Source organism: Pseudophryne corroboree, chromosome 6, assembly GCF_028390025.1.
Source record: "Pseudophryne corroboree isolate aPseCor3 chromosome 6, aPseCor3.hap2, whole genome shotgun sequence".
NCBI lineage: Eukaryota > Metazoa > Chordata > Amphibia > Anura > Myobatrachidae > Pseudophryne > Pseudophryne corroboree.
This window is the reverse complement of record NC_086449.1, coordinates 408,978,754-409,005,681: the sequence shown is the minus strand read 5'-3', so window position 1 is coordinate 409,005,681 and position 26,928 is coordinate 408,978,754. Positions and strand designations below refer to the sequence as shown.

Genomic DNA, 26,928 nt, shown 5'->3' with positions numbered 1-26,928 from the left:
GGAGACAAGGGCACTTTAAGACTTTAAATGGGTGTGAACTGGCTCCTCCCTCTATGCCCCTCCTCCAGACCTCAGTTATAGGACCTGTGCCCAGAGGAGACAGACATTTAGAGGAAACGGATTTTGTTAAACTAAGGGTGAGATACATACCAGCTCACACCACAACACACCGTACAACATGGCATTTAACTAAAACCAGTTAACAGCGTGAACCAAAGAGATCAGCAACAGGCTGACCTTTACCAAAACACAACCTTTGTGTAACATAAGCAACAACTATTTACAATTACTGCAGATAGAGTCCGCACCGGGACGGGCTCACAGCATCCTCTACGGACTAAGATAAAAGGATTTACCGGTAGGTATTAAAATCCTATTTTCTCCTTCGTCCTAGAGGATGCTGGGGACTCCAAAAAGGACCATGGGGTTTATACCAAAGCTCCAGACCGGGCGGAAGAGTGCGGATGACTCTGCGGCACCGATTGAGCAAACATGAGGTCCTCATCAGCCAGGGTATCAAACTTGCAGAATTTTGCAAAAGTGTTTGAACCCGACCAAGTAGCTGCTCGGCAAAGCTGTAATGCCGAGACACCTCGGGCAGCCGCCCAAGATGAGCCCACCTTCCTAGTGGAATGGGCTTTCACGGATTTCGGTAACTGTAATCCAGCCGTAGAATGAGCCTGCTGAATTGTATTACACATCCAGCGTGCAATAGTCTGCTTAGAAGCAGGAGCGCCAACCTTGTTGGCCGCATACAGGACAAACAGCGCCTCTGTTTTCCTAACACAAGCCGTTCTGGCTACATAAATTTTCAAAGCTCTGACCACATCAAGAGACTTGGAATCCGCCAAGGCTTCAGTAGCCACAGGCACCACAATAGGTTGGTTCACGTGAAACGACGAAACCACCTTAGGCAGAAATTGTTGACGAGTCCTCAATTCCGCTCTATCCACATGGAAAATCAGATAGGGGCTTCTGTGAGACAAAGCTGCCAATTCGGACACCCGCCTTGCGGACGCCAAGGCCAATAGCATGACTACTTTACAAGTGAGAAATTTCAACTCAATCTTTTGTAAAGGTTCAAACCCAGGGCCGGTGCTAGGGTGTTCGGCGCCCCCCTGCAAACTATAAAATTGCGCCCTCCCATATTCCGTTGGCGTGCGCCGGGAAAAGGGGTGTGGTCTCACAACTAAGGGGCATGGCCACACAATAGTACCCCCATTTAAAATTACGCCACAATGTAGCACAATCTTATTAATCTTATACGTAATGCCCCACCCGTAGTAGTAGCGTCCTTCTATGTAATGCACCCCAGTAGTAGTAGCACCCTTATACATAATGCACTCACAGTAGTAGTAGCATCCTTATACATAATGCCCCCCAGTAGTAGTAGCATCCTTATACGTAGTGCCCCCCCAGTAGTAGTAGCATCCTTATACATAATGCACACAGAGTAGTAGTAGCATCCTTATACGTAGTGCACCCCCAGTAGTAGATGCGTCCTTATATACGTAATGCCCCCCCCCAGTAGTAGAAGCGTCCTTATACGTAGTGCACCCCCAGTAGTAGAAGCGTCCTTATACGTAGTGCACCCCCAGTAGTAGAAGCGTCCTTGTACGTAATTCCCCCCTAGTAGTAGTAGCGTCCTTATACGTAATGCCCCCCCCACAGTACTAGTAGCGTCCTTATACGTAATGGCCCCCCCAGTAGTAGCATCTTTACATGTAATGCCCCCCCCTGTAGTAGTAGCGTCCTTATGCATAATGCCCCCCCAGTAGTAGCATCCTTATACGTAATGCCCCTCTAGTAGTGGTAGCATTGTTATACGTAATGCCCCCCGAGTAATAGTAGCGTCCTTATATATAATGCCCCCAAGTAGTAGTAGCGTTCTTATACGTAATGGCCCCCCCCCCCCCCAGCAGTAGTAGCGTCCTTATACGTAGTGCACCCCCAGTAGTAAAAGCGTCCTTATACGTAATTCCCCATAATAGTAGTATCGTCCATATACGTAATGCCCCACAGTAGTAGTAGCGTCCTTTTACATAATGCACCCCCAGTAGAAGCCTCCTTATATGTAATTCCCCCGTAGTACTAGTAGCGTCCTTATAAGTAATGCCCCCCCCCAGCAGTAGTAGCGTTGTTACGCGTAAAGCCCCCCCTGTAGTAGTAGCATCCTTATACGTAGTGCACCCACAGTAGTAGTAACATCCTTATACGTAATTCCCCCCTAGTAGTAGTATCGTCCTTATAAATAATGGCCACCCCAGTAGTAGCGTAGTTTCACGTAATGCCCCCCTGTAGTAGTAGCGTCCTTATACGTAATGCCCCCCCAGTAGTAGTAGCGTCCTTGCATGTAATGGCCTCCCCCAGTAGTAGCGTCATTATACGTAATGCCCCCCCCCCAGTACTAGCGTCCATAAAGTGCGCGTACGCAGACATACCTCACACACACATATACACACACATACACACCCACCCACCATATGCGCACACACACACACACACACACACACACCACTTACCTAAGCCAGTCTCCCTCTGTACTGCAGTGCAGCCTGGTCAGTGTAGCTCCGCCCCTTCTGTCCCGGTTAGCCCCGCCCCCTTTCGGCCCGTTAAGCTCCGCCCCCGTATGTCCCGTACTCAGCCGCTGTCACACGGGGAGGGGAGGCAGGAGGTTTTTGATTCTGCAGACGCTGCTGCCAGTGACTGTCATACAGTGACAGACACAGCAGCAGCAGGGGGGACAGGAGTCACAGGACGGCGCAGCAGTGAAGGGATTCAGAGCAGGGAAAGCGCCTCTCTGTCCCAGCGCCTCCCTGCACTGCATCCCTTCGCTGAGCGGGTAGCGCCGGGCCTGTTCAAACCAATGTGACGTAAGGAACTGTAACACCACGTTAAAGGTCCCACGGTGCCACTGGGGGCACAAAGGGAGGTTGGATGTGCAGCACACCCTTCACAAAAGTCTGTACTTCTGGAAGTGAGGCCAATTCCCTTTGAAAGAAAATTGATAAGGCCGAAACCTACACTTTAATGGGGCCTAACTTCAGGCCCGCATCCACACCTGCTTGCAAAAAGTGGAGAAAACGACCCAGCTGAAATTCTTCCGTAGGAGCCTTCTTGGATTCACACCAAGACACATATTTTCTCCAAATACGGTGATAATGCTTCGCCGTTACCTCCTTTCTAGCTTTAAATAGAGTGGGGATGACTTCCCCGGGAATACCCTTTCTAGCTAGGATTTGGCGTTCAACCACCATGCCATCAAACGCAACCGCGGTAAGTCCTGGAACACACATGGCCCCTGCTGTAACAGGTCCTCTCTTCGAGGAAGAGGCCAGGGATCTCATGTGAGTAATTCCTGAAGATCCGGATACCAGGCCCTCCGTGGCCAAACTGGAACGAGTATCGCCTGAACCCTTGTTCTTCTTATGATCCTTATCACCTTTGGGATGAGTGGAAGTGGAGGGAACACATAGACCGACTGAAACACCCACGGTGTCACCAGTGCGTCCACTGCTATTGCTTGAGGGTCCCTCGACCTGGAACAATATGTCTGAAGCTTCTTGTTGAGGCGAGACACCATCATGTCTATTTGAGGAAGTCCCCAACGACTTGTCACTTCTGCAAAGACCTCTTGATGAAGACCCCACTCTCCTGGATGGAGATCATTCCAGGAGTGGACAACTGGGAAGCAGACTTCTTCAGCAGACACGAACACCGCTGACAGAGCGCTTGCATGTTTTTCCGCCCAGCGAAGAATCTTGGTGGCCTCCGCCATTGCCGCTCTACTCTTTGTTCCTCCCTGGAGGTTTACGTGCGCCACGGCTGTAATGTTGTCCGTCTGAATCAGGACGGGCAGGTCGCGAAGAAGATGTTCCGCTTGCCGAAGGCCGTTGTAGATGGCCCTTAACTCCATCACGTTTATGTGAAGACAAGCTTCATGGCTTGACCATTTTCCCTGGAAATTTTGTCTCTGTGTGACTGCTCCCCAACCTCGGAGACTCGGTCCGTGGTCACCAGAACCCAATCCTGGATCCCGAACCTGCGACCCTCTAGAAGGTGAGAACTTTGGAGCCACCACAGGAGAGAAACACTGGCCCTGGGGGACAGGCTTATCTTCCGGTGCATGTGCAGATGGGACCCGGACCACTTGTCCAGCAGGTCCCACTGAAAAGTTCTTGCATGGAATCTGCCAAACTGAATGGCCTCGTAGGCCGCCACCATTTTCCCCAGCACTCGAGTGCAGTCATGAATCGACACTCTTGGCGGTTTCAGAAGTTCCCTGACCATGTTCTGGAGTTCCTGAGCCTTTTCCAACGGGAGAAAGATTCTCTGCAGTTTCGTGTCCAGAATCATGACCAAAAACGACAGCTGAGTTGTCGGAATCAACTGCGACTTTGGTAAATTTAGGAGCCATCCATGTTGTTGCAGCACCTTCAGGGAGAGCGCAACGCTTTTTAGTAACTGATCCCTTGATCTCACCTTTATCAGGAGATACTCCAAGTATGTGATAATTGTGACCCCTTGCTTGCGCAGGAGCACCATCATTTCCGCCATTACTTTGGTGAAAATCCTCGAGGCCGTGGAAAGACCAAACGGCAACGTCTGAAATTGGTAGTGACAATCCTGAACAGCGAACCTCAGAAACGCCTGAGGAGGAGGATATATGGGGACACGTAGGTATGCATCCTTTATGTCGACTGACACCATAAAATTCCCCCCCTCCAGACTGGAGATCATAGCTCGGAGAGATTCCATCTTGAATTTGAATCTTTTTAAATACAGGTTGAGGGATTTTAAGTTCAGAATCGGTCTGACCGAGCCATCCAGCTTCGGGACCACAAACAGGGTTGAATAAAGCCCTTTCCCCCGTTGTAACGGTGGAACCGTGACAATGACTTGCTGTTTACACAGCTTTTGTATTGCAGCACACACTACCTCTCTCTCTGGATGAGAAACTGGTAAGGACGATTTGAAAAATCGATGTGGAGGCACGTCTTGGAACTCCAGTTTGTATCCTTGGGTCACAATTTCCAGCACCCAAGGATCCAGGCCCAAGCGAATCCATACTTGACCGAAGAGCTGAAGACGTGCCCCCACTGGTGCGAACTCCCGCAGCGGAGCCCCAGCGTCATGCGGTGGATTTGGTAGAAGCCGGGGAGGACTTCTGCTCCTGGGAGCTTGCCACAGCCGGCGATCTTTTTCTTCTTCCCTTACCTCTGGCCGCGAGGAAGGAAGATCCACGTCCTTTCCTGAATTTACGAGACCGAAAGGACTGCATCTGGTATTGGGACGTTTTCTTTTGCTGTGGAGGGACAAAAGGCAAAAAACCAGGTCCGCGAGGCCCTCACCAAACAAAACTTCACCTTTGAAGGGCAGAGCCTCCATAGACTTTAGAGTCAGCATCACCATTCCATTGATGAGTCCACAACACCCTCCTAGCCGAGATTGCCATGGCATTGGCCCTTGATCCCAAGAGGTCAATATCTCTCGCCGCCTCCCTTAGATATATCGCTGCGTCCCTGATGTGACCCAGCGTTAAAAGCACGCTATCCCTATCCAGGGTGTCTATGTCAGATGACAAGTTACCTGCCCACCTTTCAATAGCGCTACTCACCCATGCCGATGCCACGGCCGGCCTGAGCAGCGTACCCGTAGTAACAAATAGATTTTAAGGTAGTTTCCTGCTTACGATCCGCAGGATCCTTTAGGACCGCTGTGTCAGGGGATGGTAGCGCCACCTTCTTGGACAAACGCGTCAGAGCTTTGTCCACCGTGGGTGAGGATTCCCACCGTAACCTATCCTGCGAGGGAAAAGGATACGCCATAGCAATCCTCCTGGGAATCTGCAGTCTCTTGTCAGGAGACTCCCAAGCTTTTTCAAAAAGAGCGTTCAGTTCATGAGAGGGAGGAAACATTACCACAGGTTTCTTTCCCTTAAACATACAGACCCTTGTGTCAGGGACAGGGGGTCTTCCGTGATATGTAACACATCTTTAATTGCCACAATCATGTACTGAATACTCTTAGCCACCTTAGGATGTAACTTGGCATCATCATAGTCGACACTGGAGTCGGAATCCGTGCCGGTATCTGTGTCTGCTATCTGGGTAAATTAACGTTTCTGTGACCCTGAGGGGTCTGAGATTGTGACAAAACATCTCCCATGGATTGTCTCCATGCTTGGTTCTGAGACTCAGATTTGTATAACCTCTTATGCAATAAAGCCACACTTACATTTAAAACACTCCACATATCTACCCAATCAGCAGTCGGCGGTGCTGACGGAGTCACTCCCACACTCTGCTCAGCTCCCACACCAGCCTCCTCCTGGGAAGAGCCTTCAACCTCAGACATGTCGACACACGCGTACCGACACCCCCAAACACAATGGGCTATAGGGGACAGACCCACAGTAAGGCCCTTCAGAGAGACAGAAAGAGAGTTTGCCAGCCCACACCCCGCGCCTCACCGGTCTGAAGGAATTAAATAATGCCCCAGACCTGTAAGCGCTTTTATACCAAGTAATCAACACCAAATTTTCGTGCCCCCCCCCCTCGTTTCGTGCACCCTGTTACTTGTGTACAGCAGTGAAGGGCCAGGAGCAGCGTCTCTGCAGCAAGCTGTGGAGAAAATGGCGCTGGTTAGAGCTGAGGAAGCCCCGCCCCCTACATGGCACGCTTCGGTCCCGCTTTTATTTATACTGGCGGGGGTCTGTATACATTGCCTATGCAAAAGTGAGGTTTTATTGCTGCCCAGGGCGCGCCCCCCCCCCCCCCCCCCTGCGCCCATATAGTGCCGCTTGTGTGGGGGAGCAATGGCGCGCAGCGCGACCACTGCGCAGTACCTCAGGAAGATCTGAAGTCTTCTGCCGCCTTTGAAGTCTTCTTGCTTCTACTACTCACCCAGCTTCTCTCTTCAGGCTCTGTGAGGGGGACGGCGGCGCGGCTCCGGGAACGAGCAGCTAGGCGCACCAAGTGATCAGACCCTCTGGAGCTAATGGTGTCCAGAAGCCTAAGAAGCAGAGCCTTTGAACTCACAGAAGTAGGTCTGCTTCTCTCCCCTCAGTCCCACGAAGCAGGGAGCCTGTTGCCAGCAGTGCTACCTGAAAATAATAAACCTAACAAAAGTCTTTTTTAGAGAAACTCAGTAGAGCTCTCCTAGTGTGCAACCAGTCTCCTCCACAGAATCTAACCGAGGTCTGGAGGAGGGGCATAGAGGGAGGAGCCAGTTCACACCCATTTAAAGTCTTAAAATGCCCATGTCTCCTGCAGATACAGTCTATACCCCATGGTCCTTTTGGAGTCCCCAGCATCCTCTAGGACGAAGGAGAAAATAAGATTTTACTTACCGATAAATCTATTTCTCGGAGTCCGTAGTGGATGCTGGGGTTCCTGAAAGGACCATGGGGAATAGCGGCTCCGCAGGAGACAGGGCACAAAAAGTAAAGCTTTTCCAGATCAGGTGGTGTGCACTGGCTCCTCCCCCTATGACCCTCCTCCAGACTCCAGTTAGGTACTGTGCCCGGACGAGCGTACACAATAAGGGAGGATTTTGAATCCCGGGTAAGACTCATACCAGCCACACCAATCACACCGTACAACTTGTGATCTAAACCCAGTTAACAGTATGATAACAGCGGAGCCTCTGAAAGATGGCTTCCTTCAACAATAACCCGAATTAGTTAACAATAACTATGTACAATTATTGCAGATAATCCGCACTTGGGATGGGCGCCCAGCATCCACTACGGACTCCGAGAAATAGATTTATCGGTAAGTAAAATCTTATTTTCTCTATCGTCCTAGTGGATGCTGGGGTTCCTGAAAGGACCATGGGGATTATACCAAAGCTCCCAAACGGGCGGGAGAGTGCGGATGACTCTGCAGCACCGAATGAGAGAACTCCAGGTCCTCCTTAGCCAGAGTATCAAATTTGTAAAATTTTACAAACGTGTTCTCCCCTGACCACGTAGCTGCTCGGCAAAGTTGTAATGCCGAGACCCCTCGGGCAGCCGCCCAAGATGAGCCCACCTTCCTTGTGGAGTGGGCCTTTACAGATTTAGGCTGTGGCAGGCCTGCCACAGAATGTGCAAGTTGGATTCTGCTACAGATCCAACGAGCAATCGTCTGCTTAGACGCAGAAGCACCCATCTTGTTGGGTGCATACAATATAAACAACGAGTCAGATTTTCTGACTCCAGCTGTCCTTGCAATATATATTTTTAATGCTCTGACAACGTCCAGTAACTTGGAGTCCTCCAAGTCACTTGTAGCCGCAGGCACTACAATAGGCTGGTTCAGATGAAATGCTGACACCACCTTAGGGAGAAAATGCGGACGAGTCCGCAGTTCTGCCCTGTCCGAATGGAAAATCAGATATGGGCTTTTGTAAGATAAAGCTGCCAGTTCTGACACTCTCCTGGCCGAAGCCAGGGCTAGAAGCATGGTCACTTTCCATGTGAGATATTTCAAATCCACCTTCTTTAGTGGTTCAAACCAATGAGATTTTAGAAAGTCCAAAACCACATTGAGATCCCACGGTGCCACTGGAGGCACCACAGGAGGCTGTATATGTAGCACTCCCTTAACAAAGGTCTGGACTTCAGGGACTGAAGCCAATTCTTTTTGAAAGAAAATCGACAGGGCCGAAATTTGAACCTTAATAGATCCCAATTTGAGACCCATAGACAATCCTGATTGCAGGAAATGTAGGAATCGACCCAGTTGAAATTCCTCCGTCGGAGCACTCCGATCTTCGCACCACGCAACATATTTTCGCCAAATTCGGTGATAATGTTGCACGGTTACTTCCTTCCTTGCTTTAATCAAAGTAGGAATGACTTCTTCCGGCATGCCTTTTTCCTTTAGGATCCGGCGTTCAACCGCCATGCCGTCAAACGCAGCCGCGGTAAGTCTTGAAACAGACAGGGACCCTGCTGAAGCAAGTCCCTCCTTAGAGGTAGAGGCCACGGATCTTCCGTGATCATCTCTTGAAGTTCCGGGTACCAAGTCCTTCTTGGCCAATCCGGAACCACTAGTATCGTTCTTACGCCTCTTTGCCGTATAATTCTCAATACTTTTGGTATGAGAGGCAGAGGAGGAAACACATACACCGACTGGTACACCCAAGGCGTTACCAGCGCGTCCACAGCTATTGCCTGCGGATCTCTTGACCTGGCGCAATACCTGTCCAGTTTTTTGTTGAGGCGAGACGCCATCATGTCAACCATTGGTCTTTCCCAACGGGTTACCAGCAAGTGGAAGACTTCTGGATGAAGTCCCCACTCTCCCGGGTGAAGATCGTGTCTGCTGAGGAAGTCTGCTTCCCAGTTGTCCACTCCCGGGATGAACACTGCTGACAGTGCTATCACATGATTCTCTGCCCAGCGAAGAATCCTTGCAGCTTCTGCCATTGCACTCCTGCTTCTTGTGCCGCCCTGTCTGTTCACATGGGCGACTGCCGTGATGTTGTCCGACTGGATCAACACCGGTTTTCCCTGAAGCAGAGGTTCTGCCTGGCTTAGAGCATTGTATATTGCTCTTAGTTCCAGAATGTTTATGTGAAGAGACGTTTCCAGGCTCGTCCATACTCCCTGGAAGTTTCTTCCTTGTGTGACTGCTCCCCAGCCTCTCAGGCTGGCGTCCGTGGTCACCAGGATCCAATCCTGTATGCCGAATCTGCGGCCCTCCAATAGATGAGCACTCTGCAACCACCACAGAAGAGACACCCTTGTCCTTGGAGACAGGGTTATCCGCAGGTGCATCTGAAGATGCGACCCTGACCATTTGTCCAACAGATCCCTTTGGAAAATTCTTGCGTGGAATCTGCCGAATGGAATTGCTTCGTAAGAAGCCACCATTTTTCCCAGGACTCTTGTGCATTGATGTACAGACACCTTTCCTGGTTTTAGGAGGTTCCTGACAAGCTCGGATAACTCCTTGGCTTTTTCCTCCGGGAGAAAAACCTTTTTCTGAACCGTGTCCAGAATCATCCCTAGGAACAGCAGACGAGTTGTCGGCATTAACTGGGATTTTGGAATATTCAGAATCCACCCGTGCTGTTTTAGCACTTCTTGCGACAGTGCTAATCCCATCTCTAGCTGTTCTCTGGACCTTGCCCTTATTAGGAGATCGTCCAAGTATGGGATAATTAATATGCCTTTTCTTCGAAGAAGAATCATCATCTCGGCCATTACCTTTGTAAAGACCCGAGGTGCCGTGGACAATCCGAACGGCAGCGTCTGAAACTGATAGTGACAGTTTTGTACAACGAACCTGAGGTACCCCTGGTGTGAGGGGTAAATTGGAACGTGGAGATACGCATCCTTGATGTCCAAGGATACCATAAAGTCCCCCTCTTCCAGGTTCGCTATCACTGCTCTGAGTGACTCCATCTTGAACTTGAACTTCTTTATGTACAGGTTCAAGGACTTCAGATTTAGAATAGGCCTTACCGAGCCATCCGGCTTCGGTACCACAAAAAGAGTGGAATAATACCCCTTCCCTTGTTGTAGAAGAGGTACCTTGACTATCACCTGCTGAGAGTACAGCTTGTGAATGGCTTCCAAAACCGTCTCCCTTTCGGAGGGGGACGTTGGTAAAGCAGACTTCAGGAAACGGCGAGGTGGATCTGTCTCTAATTCCAACCTGTACCCCTGAGATATTATCTGCAGGATCCAGGGATCTACCTGCGAGTGAGCCCACTGCGCGCTGTAATTTTTTGAGACGACCACCCACCGTCCCCGAGTCCGCTTGAGAAGCCCCAGCGTCATGCTGAGGCTTTTGTAGAAGCCGGGGAAGGCTTCTGTTCCTGGGAAGGAGCTGCCTGTTGCTGTCTCTTCCCTCGACCTCTGCCTCGTGGCAGATATGAATAGCCCTTTGCTCTCTTATTTTTAAAGGAACAAAAGGGCTGCGGTTGAAAAGTCGGTGCCTTTTTCTGTTGGGGAGTGACTTGAGGTAGAAAGGTGGATTTCCCGGCTGTAGCCGTGGCCACCAAATCTGATAGACCGACTCCAAATAACTCCTCCCCTTTATACGGCAAAACTTCCATATGTCGTTTTGAATCCGCATCGCCTGTCCACTGTCGCGTCCATAAAGCTCTTCTGGCCGAAATGGACATAGCACTTACCCGTGATGCCAGTGTGCAGATATCCCTCTGTGCATCACGCATATAAAGAAATGCATCCTTTATTTGTTCTAACGACAGTAAAATATTGTCCCTGTCCAGGGTATCAATATTTTCAATCAGGGACTCTGACCAAACTACCCCAGCACTGCACATCCAGGCAGTCGCTATAGCTGGTCGTAGTATAACACCTGCATGTGTGTATATACTTTTTTGGATATTTTCCATCCTCCTATCTGATGGATCTTTAAGTGCGGCCGTCTCAGGAGAAGGTAACGCCACTTGTTTAGATAAGCGTGTTAGCGCCTTGTCCACCCTAGGAGGTGTTTCCCAGCGCTCCCTAACCTCTGGCGGGAAAGGGTATAATGCCAATAATTTCTTTGAAATTATCAGCTTTTTATCAGGGGCAACCCACGCTTCATTACACACGTCATTTAATTCTTCTGATTCAGGAAAAACTATAGGTAGTTTTTTCACACCCCACATAATACCCTGTTTAGTGGTACCTGTAGTATCAGCTAAATGTAACGCCTCCTTCATTGCCAAAATCATATAACGTGTGGCCCTACTGGAAAATACGGTTGATTCGTCACCGTCACCACTGGAGTCAGTGCCTGTGTCTGGGTCTGTGTCGACCGACTGAGGCAAAGGGCGTTTCACAGCCCCTGACGGTGTTTGAGTCGCCTGGACAGGCACTAATTGATTGTCCGGCCGTCTCATGTCGTCAAACGACTGCTTTAGCGTGTTGACACTATCCCGTAGTTCCATAAATAAAGGCATCCATTCTGGTGTCGACTCCCTAGGGGGTGACATCCTCATATTTGGCAATTGCTCCGCCTCCACACCAATATCGTCCTCATACATGTCGACACACACGTACCGACACACAGCAGACACACAGGGAATGCTCCTAACGAAGACAGGACCCACTAGCCCTTTGGGGAGACAGAGGGAGAGTTTGCCAGCACACACCAAAAGCGCTATATATAACAGGGATAGCCTTATAATAAGTGCTCCCTTATAGCTGCTTTATATATATCAAAATATCGCCATAAATTTGCCCCCCCTCTCTGTTTTACCCTGTTTCTGTAGTGCAGTGCAGGGGAGAGACCTGGGAGCCGTCCTGACCAGCGGAGCTGTGAGAGGAAATGGCGCCGTGTGCTGAGGAGATAGGCCCCGCCCCTTTTCCGGCGGGCTCGTCTCCCGCTATTTAGTGAATCCAGGCAGGGGTTAAATATCTCCATATAGCCTCTGGGGGCTATATGTGAGGTATTTTTAGCCTTTATATAGGTTACATTTGCCTCCCAGGGCGCCCCCCCCCAGCGCCCTGCACCCTCAGTGACTGCGTGTGAAGTGTGCTGAGAGGAAAATGGCGCACAGCTGCAGTGCTGTGCGCTACCTTTAGAAGACTGCAGGAGTCTTCAGCCGCCGATTCTGGACCTCTTCTGACTTCAGCATCTGCAAGGGGGCCGGCGGCGCGGCTCCGGTGACCATCCAGGCTGTACCTGTGATCGTCCCTCTGGAGCTGATGTCCAGTAGCCAAGAAGCCAATCCATCCTGCACGCAGGTGAGTTCACTTCTTCTCCCCTCAGTCCCTCGTTGCAGTGATCCTGTTGCCAGCAGGACTCACTGTAAAATAAAAAACCTAAGCTAAACTTTTTCTAAGCAGCTCTTTAGGAGAGCCACCTAGATTGCACCCTTCTCGGCCGGGCACAAAAATCTAACTGGAGTCTGGAGGAGGGTCATAGGGGGAGGAGCCAGTGCACACCACCTGATCTGGAAAAGCTTTACTTTTTGTGCCCTGTCTCCTGCGGAGCCGCTATTCCCCATGGTCCTTTCAGGAACCCCAGCATCCACTAGGACGATAGAGAAATAATATTAATACACTAGTAAAACGCCTACAAACAGTTATCCAATTACACCACCCATTTATTAAATGTATTTTTATCTTGAATGATTCAGGAAGCCAAAATATGGCACCCTAAATAGTTTCCACACTTCAGAGAATGAATGGAGAATCAGATGAATTACTGCAGCTAGTTATATTTAGAAAGGAAATACTAATCTACACAGCTCATCCAATCAAAAGAAGCTAAAGTTTAAACCCATGCATATCTTGCCACTGTAACATCCTAAGGTAGATATTCAATTAGCCACAGTAATTTACAGCGGGTAATTGACCCACACACCCCCGGGATATTCAAATGAGGCAGGCAAAAAAATAATACCCATTAACCAGCCCCATCAGCTCCGTTTTTTTTTGCGAAAACACTTAGAATTTGGGTAAGTTCCCAGAACTATGTGTTTTTGTAGGAAAATATTAAAGAAAGAAAAAACATTTGGGGAAAATTGTGTTGGGTAGAAAAAAAAATAGAAAAAAGTCTGGGGTATTTGAATATGCCCCCCCTAAGCACTGATAGTATTTTGGTAATATCCAGTGTTACAATAATGCTTAATATGTGAACACAAAAGTACAGTTTGAAAAAGAAAATAATTTGTTATAGATTTTTTTCTTAGCGCCTTGTAACAAAAAAAAACACAACTGCAAAGTGCTGAAAATGGTGGAAAGGTGTGTGTGTGTGTGTGTATATATATATATATATATATATATATATATATATATATATATATATATATATATATAGGTAAAATGTATATATAATTAACAAGCACAGTTACCTTTCATTTGGTAATCAAATGTAAGTTCCTCTCCAGCTTTGATCGGTCTTGTTGAAAACAATGCAATACGAGGGAGACGCACGTCCAAGTTATCTATGAAAACGTTGTACACTTGAAGATTGGGATCACACTAAAATGCAAGAGAGGGCTCTTAAGCATCACAGATACCATACAGTACAATGATTAACATGTTCTAGAAACAGAAAAATGGTAATATATAAAGTTTCCTAAACTGTGCATATACAAGTATATAGAAAGGGAATAGGGCACTGCTAGAGTCACATTCCATTACACAATAAAGAGCACAATATACAATGTTTGCATCGATTATGGGCAACCTAAATAATGAATATGACCAATATTGGAAGACAAATTGCATGGGTTATTACTCCTTTTAAATATCTGCTTACACTGTGATTTACAAAGTGTGAGACATTCCCATATCGCGCGGCATCAACAGTAAACTCATCTGACTCGTAGTCTAAGTCAAAGAGATAAGTGATTCCTGTACTGTCATACTGCCGACCTCTTTTCTCTGCCTCTTCACTTGTTATTACCTGAAAGAAATCAGAACAATTGGATTAACAAGAAATTTGCCTGCCCATATATTTTATATTAAAGTGATTATTTTTTTTAAATATGACCTAAAGTGAGGTTTTGTACTGATAAAATAACACAAATGCTCATGCCATAAATGCATAACCAAGCCTTATTTTTCCAGAAAGATGCTTTAAATAAGGTTGCCCCTGATGTCACTGAAGACAGGACATTGAAATTATTCCTCCAACCCTGGACTTCATTATGATTTTTTAAGTGGCAAAACAGACCTGTTCTACCACAAAAGGCTCTAATAACAACCTGTAAACAAGATCCATCCTAACCCTTTATGGGAAAACGCATACTCAAGAGCACTGTAACTGATGTAGTAAAAACATTTAAAACATACAAAGGCAAAACATAAGATGGGCAGTGTCAGCTCTCATGATTGGTTTAAAATAAGACTGCTCTACTAACCCGCTGTTATTTTAGGAGCGAGAGGGGTGAAAAAGTTGAACAGTTAAAGCTAACCATCCTGAAGTAATACATAAAAATACTCGGCAGATGATAAAACATTTGTCGTAAACAATCAGTATTAATGAATGCAAAACTACAACAAACATCCAAAATGAGAGAAGGATGCTGTCTATAAACAGGGGTAACACTGTAACCCCGCACTGTGGGGAAAAATAAAAAGAAGTCTTTAAAGGTGTTATTTATACAGTATGATATACTCAAACAATCTAACAATTTAATGAGTGTATAAAAGATTAATCTATAGGAGGTGTAGAATATATAATATAAAACAGCAACATACAGTATAAAAGCTCAGTGACTGGGTGTCCTATTAGCCGTGATCATTTTCCCCCCAAATAAAATGGGCTGACAGATGGTCATTATACAGCTATCAAATTAAAGCCTTTGTTTTTTCGTAAGAAAAATGTCCCATTTTCGTCAACTAAGACATGGGTTCCGGGATAAGTATCCAGACCCATGTGTTATCGCGGCTCTGAAGGCTGTTTATTGGGGGACTCTGCTTTGCATGCCCATAATCCTCCGATAAACGCCGGCAATCAGTGCTAATTATATAGCCCCCGGTGAATCCATTAGCCACAGTAAATTACTGTGGCTAATTGGATACCGCCCAAAGCTGGTATAACTATCTTGAAGAGACTTTGCATTTTGAGTTGGAGACAATCACACAAATGTTACAAGCATATTGCCAGTTCATCCACATATTAATACACTAATTCACTTAAAATAACTAATAAAATGATTTATAAATAAAGGTTATTACTGTAAATCCTATTGTCAGAGTACATTGGAGATCATTGGAAACTATGAATATGAAGTCTCACCAAGAGAACAAGTACTTAAAATCTACATTGAAGGACTCCTCTCCCTACATACAAGTCTGCCACTGGTCTTTACTAACCAATGGGGGTAAATGTATGAAGGTGCGATATGGGGGAGAAGCGGTATCAGCGCATGTTACGTGCGCTATACCGCTTCTCCACCATGTAAGAAGGCTGCGGTGCAAGCCACGGGACAGAAGAGAACCAAAAAAAATAAAAAAAAGAAGAGCAGAATGAACAATGTCCTCCTATAACAAACACAAAAGGTGAATAGAAAACTAGATTTAAAAAGGGTCCAGTATCCCCTAATGGTCTTGGAGAAAATAGGATTTTAATACCTGCCGGTAAATCCTTTTCTCCTAGTCCGTAGAGGATGCTGGGGACTCCAAAAGGACCAGGGGTATAGACGGGATCCGCAGGAGACATGGGCACACTATAAGACTTTGTATGGGTGTGAACTGGCTCCTCCCTCTATGCCCCTCCTCCAGACCTCCGTTATAGGAACTGTGCCCAGGGAGACGGACATTTCGAGGAAAAGGATTTTTGTTAACCAAGGGTGAGAAACACACCAGCTCACACCACAACACACCATACAACATGGTTTACAAGTAATACCTGTTAACAGTATGAACTAAAAACAGCAACAAGCTGAATATAACCGATACACAACCTTTGTGTAACAGAAAACAATAACTATCAATACAACTGCAAGTAACAGTCCGCACTGAGACGGGCGCCCAACATCTTCTACGGACTAGGGGAAAAGGATTTACCGGTAGGTATTAAAATCCTATTTTCTCTTACGTCCTAGAGGATGCTGGGGACTCCAAAAGGACCATGGGGTCAGACCAGGCGGGAGAGTGCGGATGACTCTGCAGCACCGATTGAGCAAACATGAGGTCCTCATCAGCCAGGGTATCAAACTTGTAAAACTAAACAAAAAAGTGTTTGAACCCGGCCACGTAGCTGCTCGAAAAAAGTTGAAGCGCTGAGACTCCTCGGGCAGCCGCCCAAGATGAGCCCACCTTCCTGGTAGAATGGGCTTTCACCGACTTCGGCAACGGCAATCCAGCAGTAGAATGAGCATGCTGAATCGTATTACAGATCCAGCGTGCAATAGTCTGCTTGGAAGCAGGAGTCCCAATTTTGTTGGGAGCATATAGGACAAACAGAGCCTCTGATTTCCTAATTTGAGCCGTTCTGGCGACAAATTTTCAAAGCTCTTACGACATCGAGAGATTTTGGCACCAACACGGCATCCATAGCCACAGGCACCACAATAGGTTGATTTATGTGAAACGAAGAAACCACCTTCGGCAGAAATTGTTGACTAGTCCGCAATTCCGCTCTATCCACATGGAAAATCAAATAGGGGCTCTTGTGAGACAAAGCCGCCAATTCCGACACCCGACTTGCGGACGCCAAGGCCAAAAGCATGACCACTTTCCAAGTGAGAAATTTCAACTCAACCTTTCGCAAAGGTTCACACCAGTGAGACATAAGAAACTGTAACACCACATCAAGATCCCACGGTGCCACGGGTGGCACAAACGGAGGATGGATGTGCAGCACTCCCTTCACGAAAATCTGAACCTCTGGAATGGCGGCCAATTCTTTTTGAAAGAAAATAGATAAAGCCGAAATCTGCACTTTAATGGAACCTAATTTCAGGCCTGCAACCACGCCTGCCTGCAAAAAATGGAGGGAACGACCCAGCTGAAACTCCTCCGTAGGAGCTTTCTTGGCTTCACACCAAGACACATTCTCCGAATACGGTGATAATGCTTCACTGTGACCTCCTTTCTAGCCTTAAGGAGAGTGGGGATGACTTCCCCAGGAAAACCCTTTCGAGCTAGGATTTGGCATTCAACCTCCATGCCGTCAAACGCAGCCGTGGTAAGTCCTGGAAGACGCATGGCCCCTGCAGTAACAGATCCTCTCTGAGAGGAAGAGGCCAAGGATCTTCTATGAGCAATTCCTGAAGATCCGGATACCAGGCCCTCCGTGGCCAATCTGGAACGATGAGTACCGCCTGAACCCTTGTTCTTCTTATGATCCTCAAACACTTTTGGAATGAGTGGAAGTGGAGGGAACACATATACCGACTGAAACACCCACGGAGTTACCAGGGCGTCCACTGCACTGACTTGAGGGAACCTTGACCTGGAACAATATCTCGGCAGCTTCTGGTTGAGGCAAGACGCCATCATGTCTATTTGAGAAATTCCCCAACGACTTGTCACTTCTGCAAAAACCTCCTGATGAAGACCCCACTCTCCTGGATGGAGATCGTGTCTGCTGAGGAAGTCTGCTTCCCAGTTGTCCACGCCCGGAAGGAAGACCGCTGACAGAGCGCTCACGTGCTTTTCTGCCCAGCGGAGAACTTTTGTGGCCTCCGCCATTGCAGCTCTGCTCTTTGTTCCGCCCTGGCGGTTTATGTACGCCACCGCTGTTGCGTTGTCCGACTGAATCAGGACAGGTAGACCTCGAAGAAAATGTTCCGCTTGTAGAAGGCTGTTGTAAATGGCTCTTAATTCCAGAACGTTTATGTGCAGACAAGCTTCCTAGCTTGACCATTTTCCCTGGAAATTTCTTCCTTGTGCGACTGCTCCCCAGCCTCGGAGACTTGCATCCGTGGTCAGCAGGACCCAATCCTGGATCCCGAACCTGCGTACCTCTAGGAGGTGAGAACTTTGAAGCCACCACAGGAGAGATATTCTGGTCCTGGAAGATAGACTTATTTTCCTGTGCATGTGCAGGTGAGACCCGGACCACTTGTCCAACAGGTCCCACTGAAATACCTGGGCATGAAACCTGCCAAACAGAATGGCTTTGTAAGCTGCAACCATCTTGCCCAGCACCCAAGTGCATTGATGAATCGATACCCTTGCCGGTTTCAGAATCTCCTTGACCATGGTCTGAATTTCCAGAGCTTTTTCCGCTGGAAGAAATACTCTCTGCAGTTCCGTGTCCAGGATCATGCCCAAGAAAGACAACCGAGTTGTCGGAATCAACTGTGATTTTGGCAAATTCAGAATCCAACCATGCTGTTGCAGAATTGTCAAGGAGAGCCACGTTTCTTAGCAACTGCTCCTTTGATCTCGCCTTTATCAGGAGATCGTCCAAGTATGGGATAATTGTGACACCCTGCTTGCGTAGGAGTACCATCATTTCCGCCATTACTTTGGTGAAGACCCTCGGGGCCGTGGAAAGAACAAACGGCAACGTCTGAAATTGGTAATGACAATCCTGCACCGCAAACCTCAGGAAAGCTTGATTTGGAGGATATATTGGGACATGTAAGTAGGCATCTTTTATGTCGACTGACGCCATAAAATCCCCCCCTTCCAGACTGGAGATCACTGCCCGAAGAGATTCCATCTTGAATTTGAAAGTTTTCAAATACAGATTGAGGGATTTTAGGTTCAGGATCGGTCTGACCGAGCCGTCCGGCTTTGGTACAACAAAGAGGCTCGAATAAAACCCTTCTCCCCGTTGAGACGGAGGTAACGTGACAATGACACGCTGTTGACACAGCTTTTGTATCGCAGCACTCACTACTTCCCTTTCTGGGATAGAAACTGGCAAGGCTGACTTGAAAAATCGGTGGGCGGGCACCTCCTGAAACTCCAGTTTGTACCCTTGGGACACTATGTCTAACACCCAAGGATCCAGGCCCGAGTGAAACCAGACCTGACTGAAGAGTTGGAGACGCGCCCCCACCAGTACGGGCTCCTGTAGGGGAGCCCCAGCGTCATGTAGTGGACTTGGCAGAAGCTGGGGAGGACTTCTGGTCCTGGAAGCCTGGCACAACAGGTGACCTTTTTCCCCTTCCTCTACCTTTAGAGGCAAGGAAGGACGACCCTCTTCCTTTTTTGTATTTATGAGGCCGAAAGGACTGCATCTGATAATGGGGTGCCTTTTTCTGTTGTGCAGGAACAGAAGGAAGAAAGGATGACTTACCCGCTGTAGCCGTAGGCACCAGGTCAGCGAGGCCGTCACCAAACAGGACACTACCTTTATATGGGAGAGCTTTCATAGCTTTCTTAGAGTCGGCATCAGCATTCCATTGATGAATCCACAGCGCTCTCCTGGCCGAGACTGCCATGGCATTGGCCCTTGATCCCAAGAGGCCAATATCCCTCGCTGCATCCTTTAGGTAAGCTGCAGCGTCCCTGATATAACAGAGAGTCAAAAGAATGTTATCCCTATCCAGGGTATCAATGTCAGATGCCAAATTATCGGCCCACTTACCAATAGCACTACTCACCCACGCCGACGCCACGGCAGGTCTGAGCATGGCACCCGTAGTGACGTAAATGGACTTTAAGGTCGTTTCCTGCTTACGATCCGCAGGGTCCTTAAGGGCAGCAGTGTTAGGAGACGGAAGCGCCACCTTCTTGGACAGTCGTGATAGAGCCTTGTCCACATTGGGAGATGACTCCCACTTTTCCCTGTCGTCAGAGGGGAAAGGATAAACCATTAGAATTCTCTTGGGAATCTGCCACCTTTTATCGGGAGATTCCCAAGCTTTTTCACAAAGCGCGTTCAGTTCATAAGAGGTGGAAAACGTCACCTCAGGCTTCTTTCCCTTATACAAACAAACCCTTGTATCTGGAACAGCAGGTACTTCAGAAATATGTAAAACATCTTTAATTGCCACAATCATGTACTGAATACTCTTAACTAATTTTGGATGTAAACTGGCCTCACTATAGTCGACACTGGAATCAGAGTCCGTGTCGGTATCCGTATCCGCCATCTGGGTAAATGAACGCTTTTGTGACCCTGAGGGGGCCTGTACCTGAGACAAGGCGTCCTCCATGGATTTTCTACACGTTTGTGTCTGAGAATCAGATTTATCCAGTCTTTTAGTCAATAACGCCACATTTGCATTCAATGTACTCAACATATTCACCCAATCAGCAGTCGACAGTGTCACTCCCAACTCCTTATCTGCGCCCCCAGTAACTTCCGGGGAGGAGCACTCAACCTCAGACATGTCGACACACACGTACCGACACGCACAAACACACTCGCTATAGGGGACAGACCCACAGGGAAGCCTGTTAGAGAAACACCCCCCCCCCCCGTTTTGCTCCCTGTACTTGTTCAGGAGTGGAGGTCCGGGCCAGCGTCTCTGCAGCCTGTGAAGAGAAAATGGCGCTGGTAAGCTGTGAGGGCTAAGCCATACCCCCTCACCGGCGCGCTGTAGTCCCGCTCAAAATTCAAATCTTTATACTGGCGGGGGCTATATTTAGTGCCTAGGCACTTATAATATATATATTCTGGCCAGTTTTATCCTCCAGTAACATGCTGCCCAGGGCGCCCCCCCCCCATGCGCCCTGCAAGTGCCGTCTGAAGTGTGTGTGGGAGCATGGCGCTGCGCGGTACCTCGTTACTGAAGTCTTCTGTACTACTTTATACTCACCCGACTACTTTCTTCTGCTTCTGTGAGGGGGTTGACGGCGCGGCTCCGGGAACAAGCAGCTAGGTGCACCAAGGTGGTCATTCCGAGTTGTTCGCTCGCAAGCTGTTTTTAGCAGATTTACTCACGCTAAGCAGCCGCCTACTGGGAGTGAATCTTAGCATCTTAAAATTGCGAACGACGTATTCGCAATATTGCGATTACACCTCTCTTAGCAGTTTCTGAGTAGCTCCAGACTTACTCGGCATCTGCGATCAGTTCTGTGCTTGTCGTTCCTGGTTTGACGTCACAAACACACCCAGCATTCGCCCAGACACTCCTCCGTTTCTCCAGCCACTCCCGCGTTTTTCCCAGAAACGGTAGCGTTTTTTCACACACACCCATAAAACGGCCAGTTTCCGCCCAGAAACACCCACTTCCTGTCAATCACATTACGATCACCAGAACGATGAAAAAGCCGTGAGTAAAATTCCTAACTGCATAGCAAATTTACTTGGCGCAGTCGCAGTGCGAACATTGCGCATGCGCACTAAGCGGAAAAACGCTGCGATGCGAAGAAATTTACCGAGCGAACAACTCGGAATGACCCCCCAAGTGATCAAACCTTCTGGAGCTAATGGTGTCCAGTAGCCTAAGCAGCAGAGCCTTTGAACTCAGAAGAAGTAGGTCTGCTTCTCTCCCCTCACTCCCACGAAGCAGGGAGCTTGTAGCCAGCAGGTCTCCCTGAAAATAAAAAACCTAACAAAGTATTTTCAGAGAAACTCAGGAGAGCTCCCCTAGTGTGGGTCCAGTCTCTCTGGGCACAGAATCTAACTGAGGTCTGGAGGAGGGGCATAGATGGAGGAGCCAGTTCACACCCATTCAAAGTCTTATAGTGTGCCCATGTGTCCTGCGGATCTCGTCTATACCCCATGGTCCTATTGGAGTCCCCAGCATCCTCTAGGACGTAAGAGAAAAGGATTTAAAATGGAGGTATAGAAAAAATCATGTTTACCCAATTTGGGGACACTAAAAACCTTATCCAGTTTATACCAAAGATGCCTCCAACTAGCATTTCCATTCAGTGTACTTTCTGGTAAAACTGCTTTTGTTTTCTCAGAAAGATAACAGATAGGGACAAAACTTGAACCTGCTGAGACAAACATCTCAAACCCCTCCGGCCTACCTGCATGAAACGTAGAAAATGGGCAGCAGGACGCAGTGGAGTTTGAGATCGCCGGAGGTGCGGGATCCAGCAGATCTCAGACCTTTTTTAAAGGGGTAATCACTTACAAGACAAAACCATGCCTTGTAAGTGATTGCACTTTTAAAAGAAGTCCGAGATCGCCCCGCACCTCTGGCGATATCGGACTCCGATACATCCCGCTGCAGGCATCTGAAAGGAAGGTACTGTAGGAATCCCCTTCTTTTTGCATCAGGAGATCTAAAGCTTCCAACACCCTACCATAATTGTTTTCCTAACCTCAAGCAAGGCCTCAACCACCCCTCGCAGACAAGTCCTTAGCCTTACGTATCAGGTCTTCAGCCACACTGTTAAAAGCCAGGCAAGTGAAACCTCAGCAATGAAACAGGGTCAGGTCTTAGATACAGACAACATGATGGGCTGCCATGTTCAAAATGTCAATGTAGCACAATCTTCATGGCCAATCAAGAATACAATTTATTTTTAACTTCTTTAGAACCAGTGAAAGCATTTTACAGGGGAAACCAGTAAATCAGATGAAAATTACAATTACAAGTAATTAACATGGCGTCTACCAACAATGCCTTCAGATCCCTAATTCTTAATCAAAAGCACTCAACCTTGTTGTTCAGTTGAGATGCCATCATGTGAACATCTGGCAGACAACAGCTACAACATTACATTCCACCCACTACAATACACTGTATGCGGCTGGTTTCGCTCAAGGAAAGGGAACTCTTGGTGTCTTCCTATTTGTTGAGTTATACAACTGCCATGGTATTATCCGACTTGATCTTTATAGTCTTTACTCAAAAAACCACTAACCAACACTCTGAGTTCTAGCACTTTTATCTGGAGCATTGATTCCTCTTAAGTCCAAAGACCATGAAAGCAGCACTGAAGGACGTTCGTTGTCGCAATAGTCTAATCCCAAACTGCGAAGGTGAAACTGTTGATGTGGTCTCCCCTCAGCCAACAGACACATTCTGGGAGCTAGATTGATTTACTGGCATGGTCAAGCGATGCAACTTGTTCAAATAGAATTTCAACAGAGTTTGATCGAGAACCCACACCAATAAAACTACTCAAACTGCAACTACTTGAAGAAAGAACATCCATCCCAAGGCCTCCACGGAAAAAGACTTTACCAGTTCCTGTAACAAAACAATATTCTCTTCTGGAAAGAACATTCAGTGAGATGGTGCGAATGTAAATTTCTTGTAGGTTATAACCCATCCATGAGATTCGAAGGACTGTGGGGCTAATTCAGACCTGATCGTAGATGTGCTAAATTTAGCACATCTATGATCAGTCACACTGACATGCAGGGGGACGTCCAGCACAGGGCTAGCCCGCCCCGAACATCAGTCCCTGCCTCGTCACACAAATACAAAAGCATCGCACAGCGGCAATGCTTTTGTACTTCAGGATTAGCTCCCAGCCAGCGCAGTTCCTGCACGCTAGCAAGGAGCTTGTTGTCGCTGCCCGGGTCGCAGCGGCTGCGTGTGACGTCACGCAGCCGCTACGGGCCCCCCCTAACGGTTTGGGCACGCCTGCGTTGCCGGACCATGCCCCCTAAATGGCAGCTAAATGCCGCCAGCTCGCCCCGCGACCGCCTCTGCCTGGCAATCAGGCAGAGCCGAACGCAGAGCTACGACAGTAGTCGGCTGTCTGCCATGCGCCGGCGCAGCACATGCGCAGTTCAAACATGATCGCTGCTGTACGTTTTGATCAGGTCTGAATCAGCCCGTGTCAGCTATCATGCATGTGCAAGCAGAATGGTTCATCTACTCCAGTATCTTATTTATACTTATTGTCTGCTTCCCAGGTCTCAAGCCAGAACATCTAGTAAGCAGAGACTACAGAGCCTCAAATTTTATCTCAAATGAGCTCTGCATCCAAAGCACATTGCATCACATAAAACACACGTGCTCAAACATGATCAGCAAGTAAAACCGAGGTCAACAAGCCCTTCATATGCTGTTCTGAACAACTCTACCATTTTGTCAGTTGGAGGATAGGACAGATAAGCGATAAGAGGTCCCAGACACCAAGTAAATGTATTTAACAGAGCCCTCAACCATCCTTAAGTCTCTGCACTAGGATGTGAATAGTGGTGGTATTGGGTAGGGGCAGAGGAAGAACAGTTACAAGAATTAAGCAGGCTTGATATTTTATACTCAAGTTAAACAAGTGGGTTCTGAAGGAATAATATGATCATTCAGCAATGCAAGATACAAGAAAAACTAGTTCTCTTATATTTTTGGGAGCAATACTTAACTCTCACTGTAGCATCCCTTAAGCTGTAGCAAATGTATTTGTCCTTTCTAGACACACCCTATTAAATGTATGAGCAACAACCTTATGCACACACATATACATACATACATACATACATACATACATAAACAAAAGGGCTCATTCTCATTTGTATTTTTTTTTTGCATGCAATACAACTTGAAAGCTGCACTGTTGCAACCACAGCCTTTGTAGGTCTCCCATTGTTTTGGAAATGAAAACAAGAACCCCTTCAAGAGACATGACAAATGCAATAAAATAGTTTTGAGAACCTATTCTCAATAAGGCCATGAAAGGAATTAGATGTCTGGTATTATAGGAACCCTAAAAATGCTGTCCGTTTCTACTTTCTCATGGTAAAATACCAAATAGGTGTTTATATTAACATATGATAAACAGGATAAAAATAAAGCACACCCAACAATCAAATGTGATATGTATATAACAATGACAATTTTGAAAAGTGATTGCAACGCATACCTCGCCAACATATTCCATGACAAAGCTGTGCCTCTTGATTTTCTGGAGTGTTTTAACCCCCCAGCCACGTCCATTGTGTGTCCTAAAGATGCATAATGAGTAGGGGGGCCCTTTCTGTACCACACGATTGGGACAATCCAAATCGCATTTACATCTAGAGTTGCATTCATAAATAGGCCGTCCAGGTTGAATCTTAATTTGTTTGTGTTCATTGTAAGCGAAAAGAACCCCTGCCTCCTCAGGGCAACATTTACCTGTAAAGCAATCTTTACATTCACAGCCAACAACGGCTTCACCCAAAGTAATAACTCCAGGAGAGGCTTTGTAATCATTAATGTAATAGAAGTCTCTGGGAGGACCCTCAAGATCCACATCATTTTCCACAAATAGCATTCCATTATGGGATTTTTTCCTATTCAGTTCTTCCTCCCAACGCTTAAGTATAATTCGTTGCTTAGCCCTTTTGACAATATAGTCAACAACTGAACAGTCCAAAGATTTAATACTATTCTTCAGCCCACTTCCTTTACTGGGCTTCAGTTCAGACAAAAACTTGTAGAGATCACTGTAAAAGTGCTTCAAAAGTGTTGGACATTTAAGGTTTTCTTTGGGCTCCCATGTATTATTTGACTCCGGCCATCCTTTCCATTTCACAAGGAAGTACTCCGCACCCTTTAAGTACACAAAAAAAAAAATTATCCACCATATATTTTAATTACCTTTATAATAAATACTTTGGTCGAAGATGGTTATATACACTGTTCGACAGAATGTACATTGCAGTTTTTTTTTTTTATATACAGGGTAGACCTTATATTTAAAAAAAAAGATCCATGTCAATTTTGCTGAATTAACCCCTAAACAAAATGCTACATAGGTGGAGATTTCCATTATAGGAATGGGCGCTTGATGTACAGCATTTTGGACAGAGCAAATAAGAGAAACAGCAAGCTTCATTTACTAATAATTTGTGGTTGCAAATATGGACACCACAATAGCAATTTGTATTTTGTTAAATTATATACTAGAGATTACTCAGGATCTAGTTATTAAGTTGAAAATAACAATGTTGACAGTTATGATGTCAACACATGGTCACATTCTCCGAATGCTGTCTGAAAGAGATATATACCTTTACTATTTTATGGTCACAGAGATATTCCACTTCATAATTATTTAGATTCCTCCTGGTTATTCCAATACATTTGCAGATAAGGGACTCTTTCCGACACAATTCTTGAAGAGTCTCATTAGAGGCAAGGCATGGCACACACCAAGCTGTGGGGGATAAAACTCTGTGTTAGCACTGTATTTTCCATACAATTCCAACATTTTAAAATCAGGATCACATTTCTTAGGACAAGAGAAATAGCCATACATAATTAACATCCCCCCCAGGAATTTTGAAGGCCAGGGTACCAGTGTGCAGGGCAAGCACAGCCCCCTCAACATCACTAATGGGGGCAGGCCAGCCCTCTCAACGTCACTGATGGTGTGCCCTAGCCCACAGTGTCACTGATGGGGAGGTGCTGGGCTTTCCACAAGCTCTACCTACAATGTGAATAGATGTCACGTGCGGGCACATGGCATCTATTCACGTGGCAGCATTTGGCAGGGCACATTTTGCCCTTTGAAAATCGGGCAGGGTGCAGGACCCTGCTAAAACAGCCTAGCGTGAACACTACATATCAGATGTGATGAAACTGTAGAATTTGTTTGTAGCACAGAATGGGAGCTATTTACAAAAGTGGTACTAATAATAAGGCGGAAAAACAAACAAACCGTCGGACATTTCATTTGTTGATCCAAGGAGTGAGTGAGTGAATATGTACGTACGTACG

General features: G+C 47.0%; 1 protein-coding gene across 1 annotated transcript in view; it reads right to left on the bottom strand.

The window, feature by feature from the left end:
- The window catches only part of SUV39H2 (SUV39H2 histone lysine methyltransferase), a 115,090-nt gene that overhangs the window by 615 nt on the left and 87,547 nt on the right, over positions 1–26,928 (bottom strand). Inside the window, exons 2-5 of the mRNA XM_063926914.1 lie at positions 26,220–26,365; positions 25,088–25,759; positions 14,217–14,363; positions 13,807–13,936 (exon numbers count right to left, since the gene is read on the bottom strand). Of these exons, the coding sequence (XP_063782984.1) occupies positions 13,807–13,936; positions 14,217–14,363; positions 25,088–25,759; positions 26,220–26,365 (1,095 nt within the window). The remainder of the gene's footprint in view (positions 1–13,806; positions 13,937–14,216; positions 14,364–25,087; positions 25,760–26,219; positions 26,366–26,928) is intronic.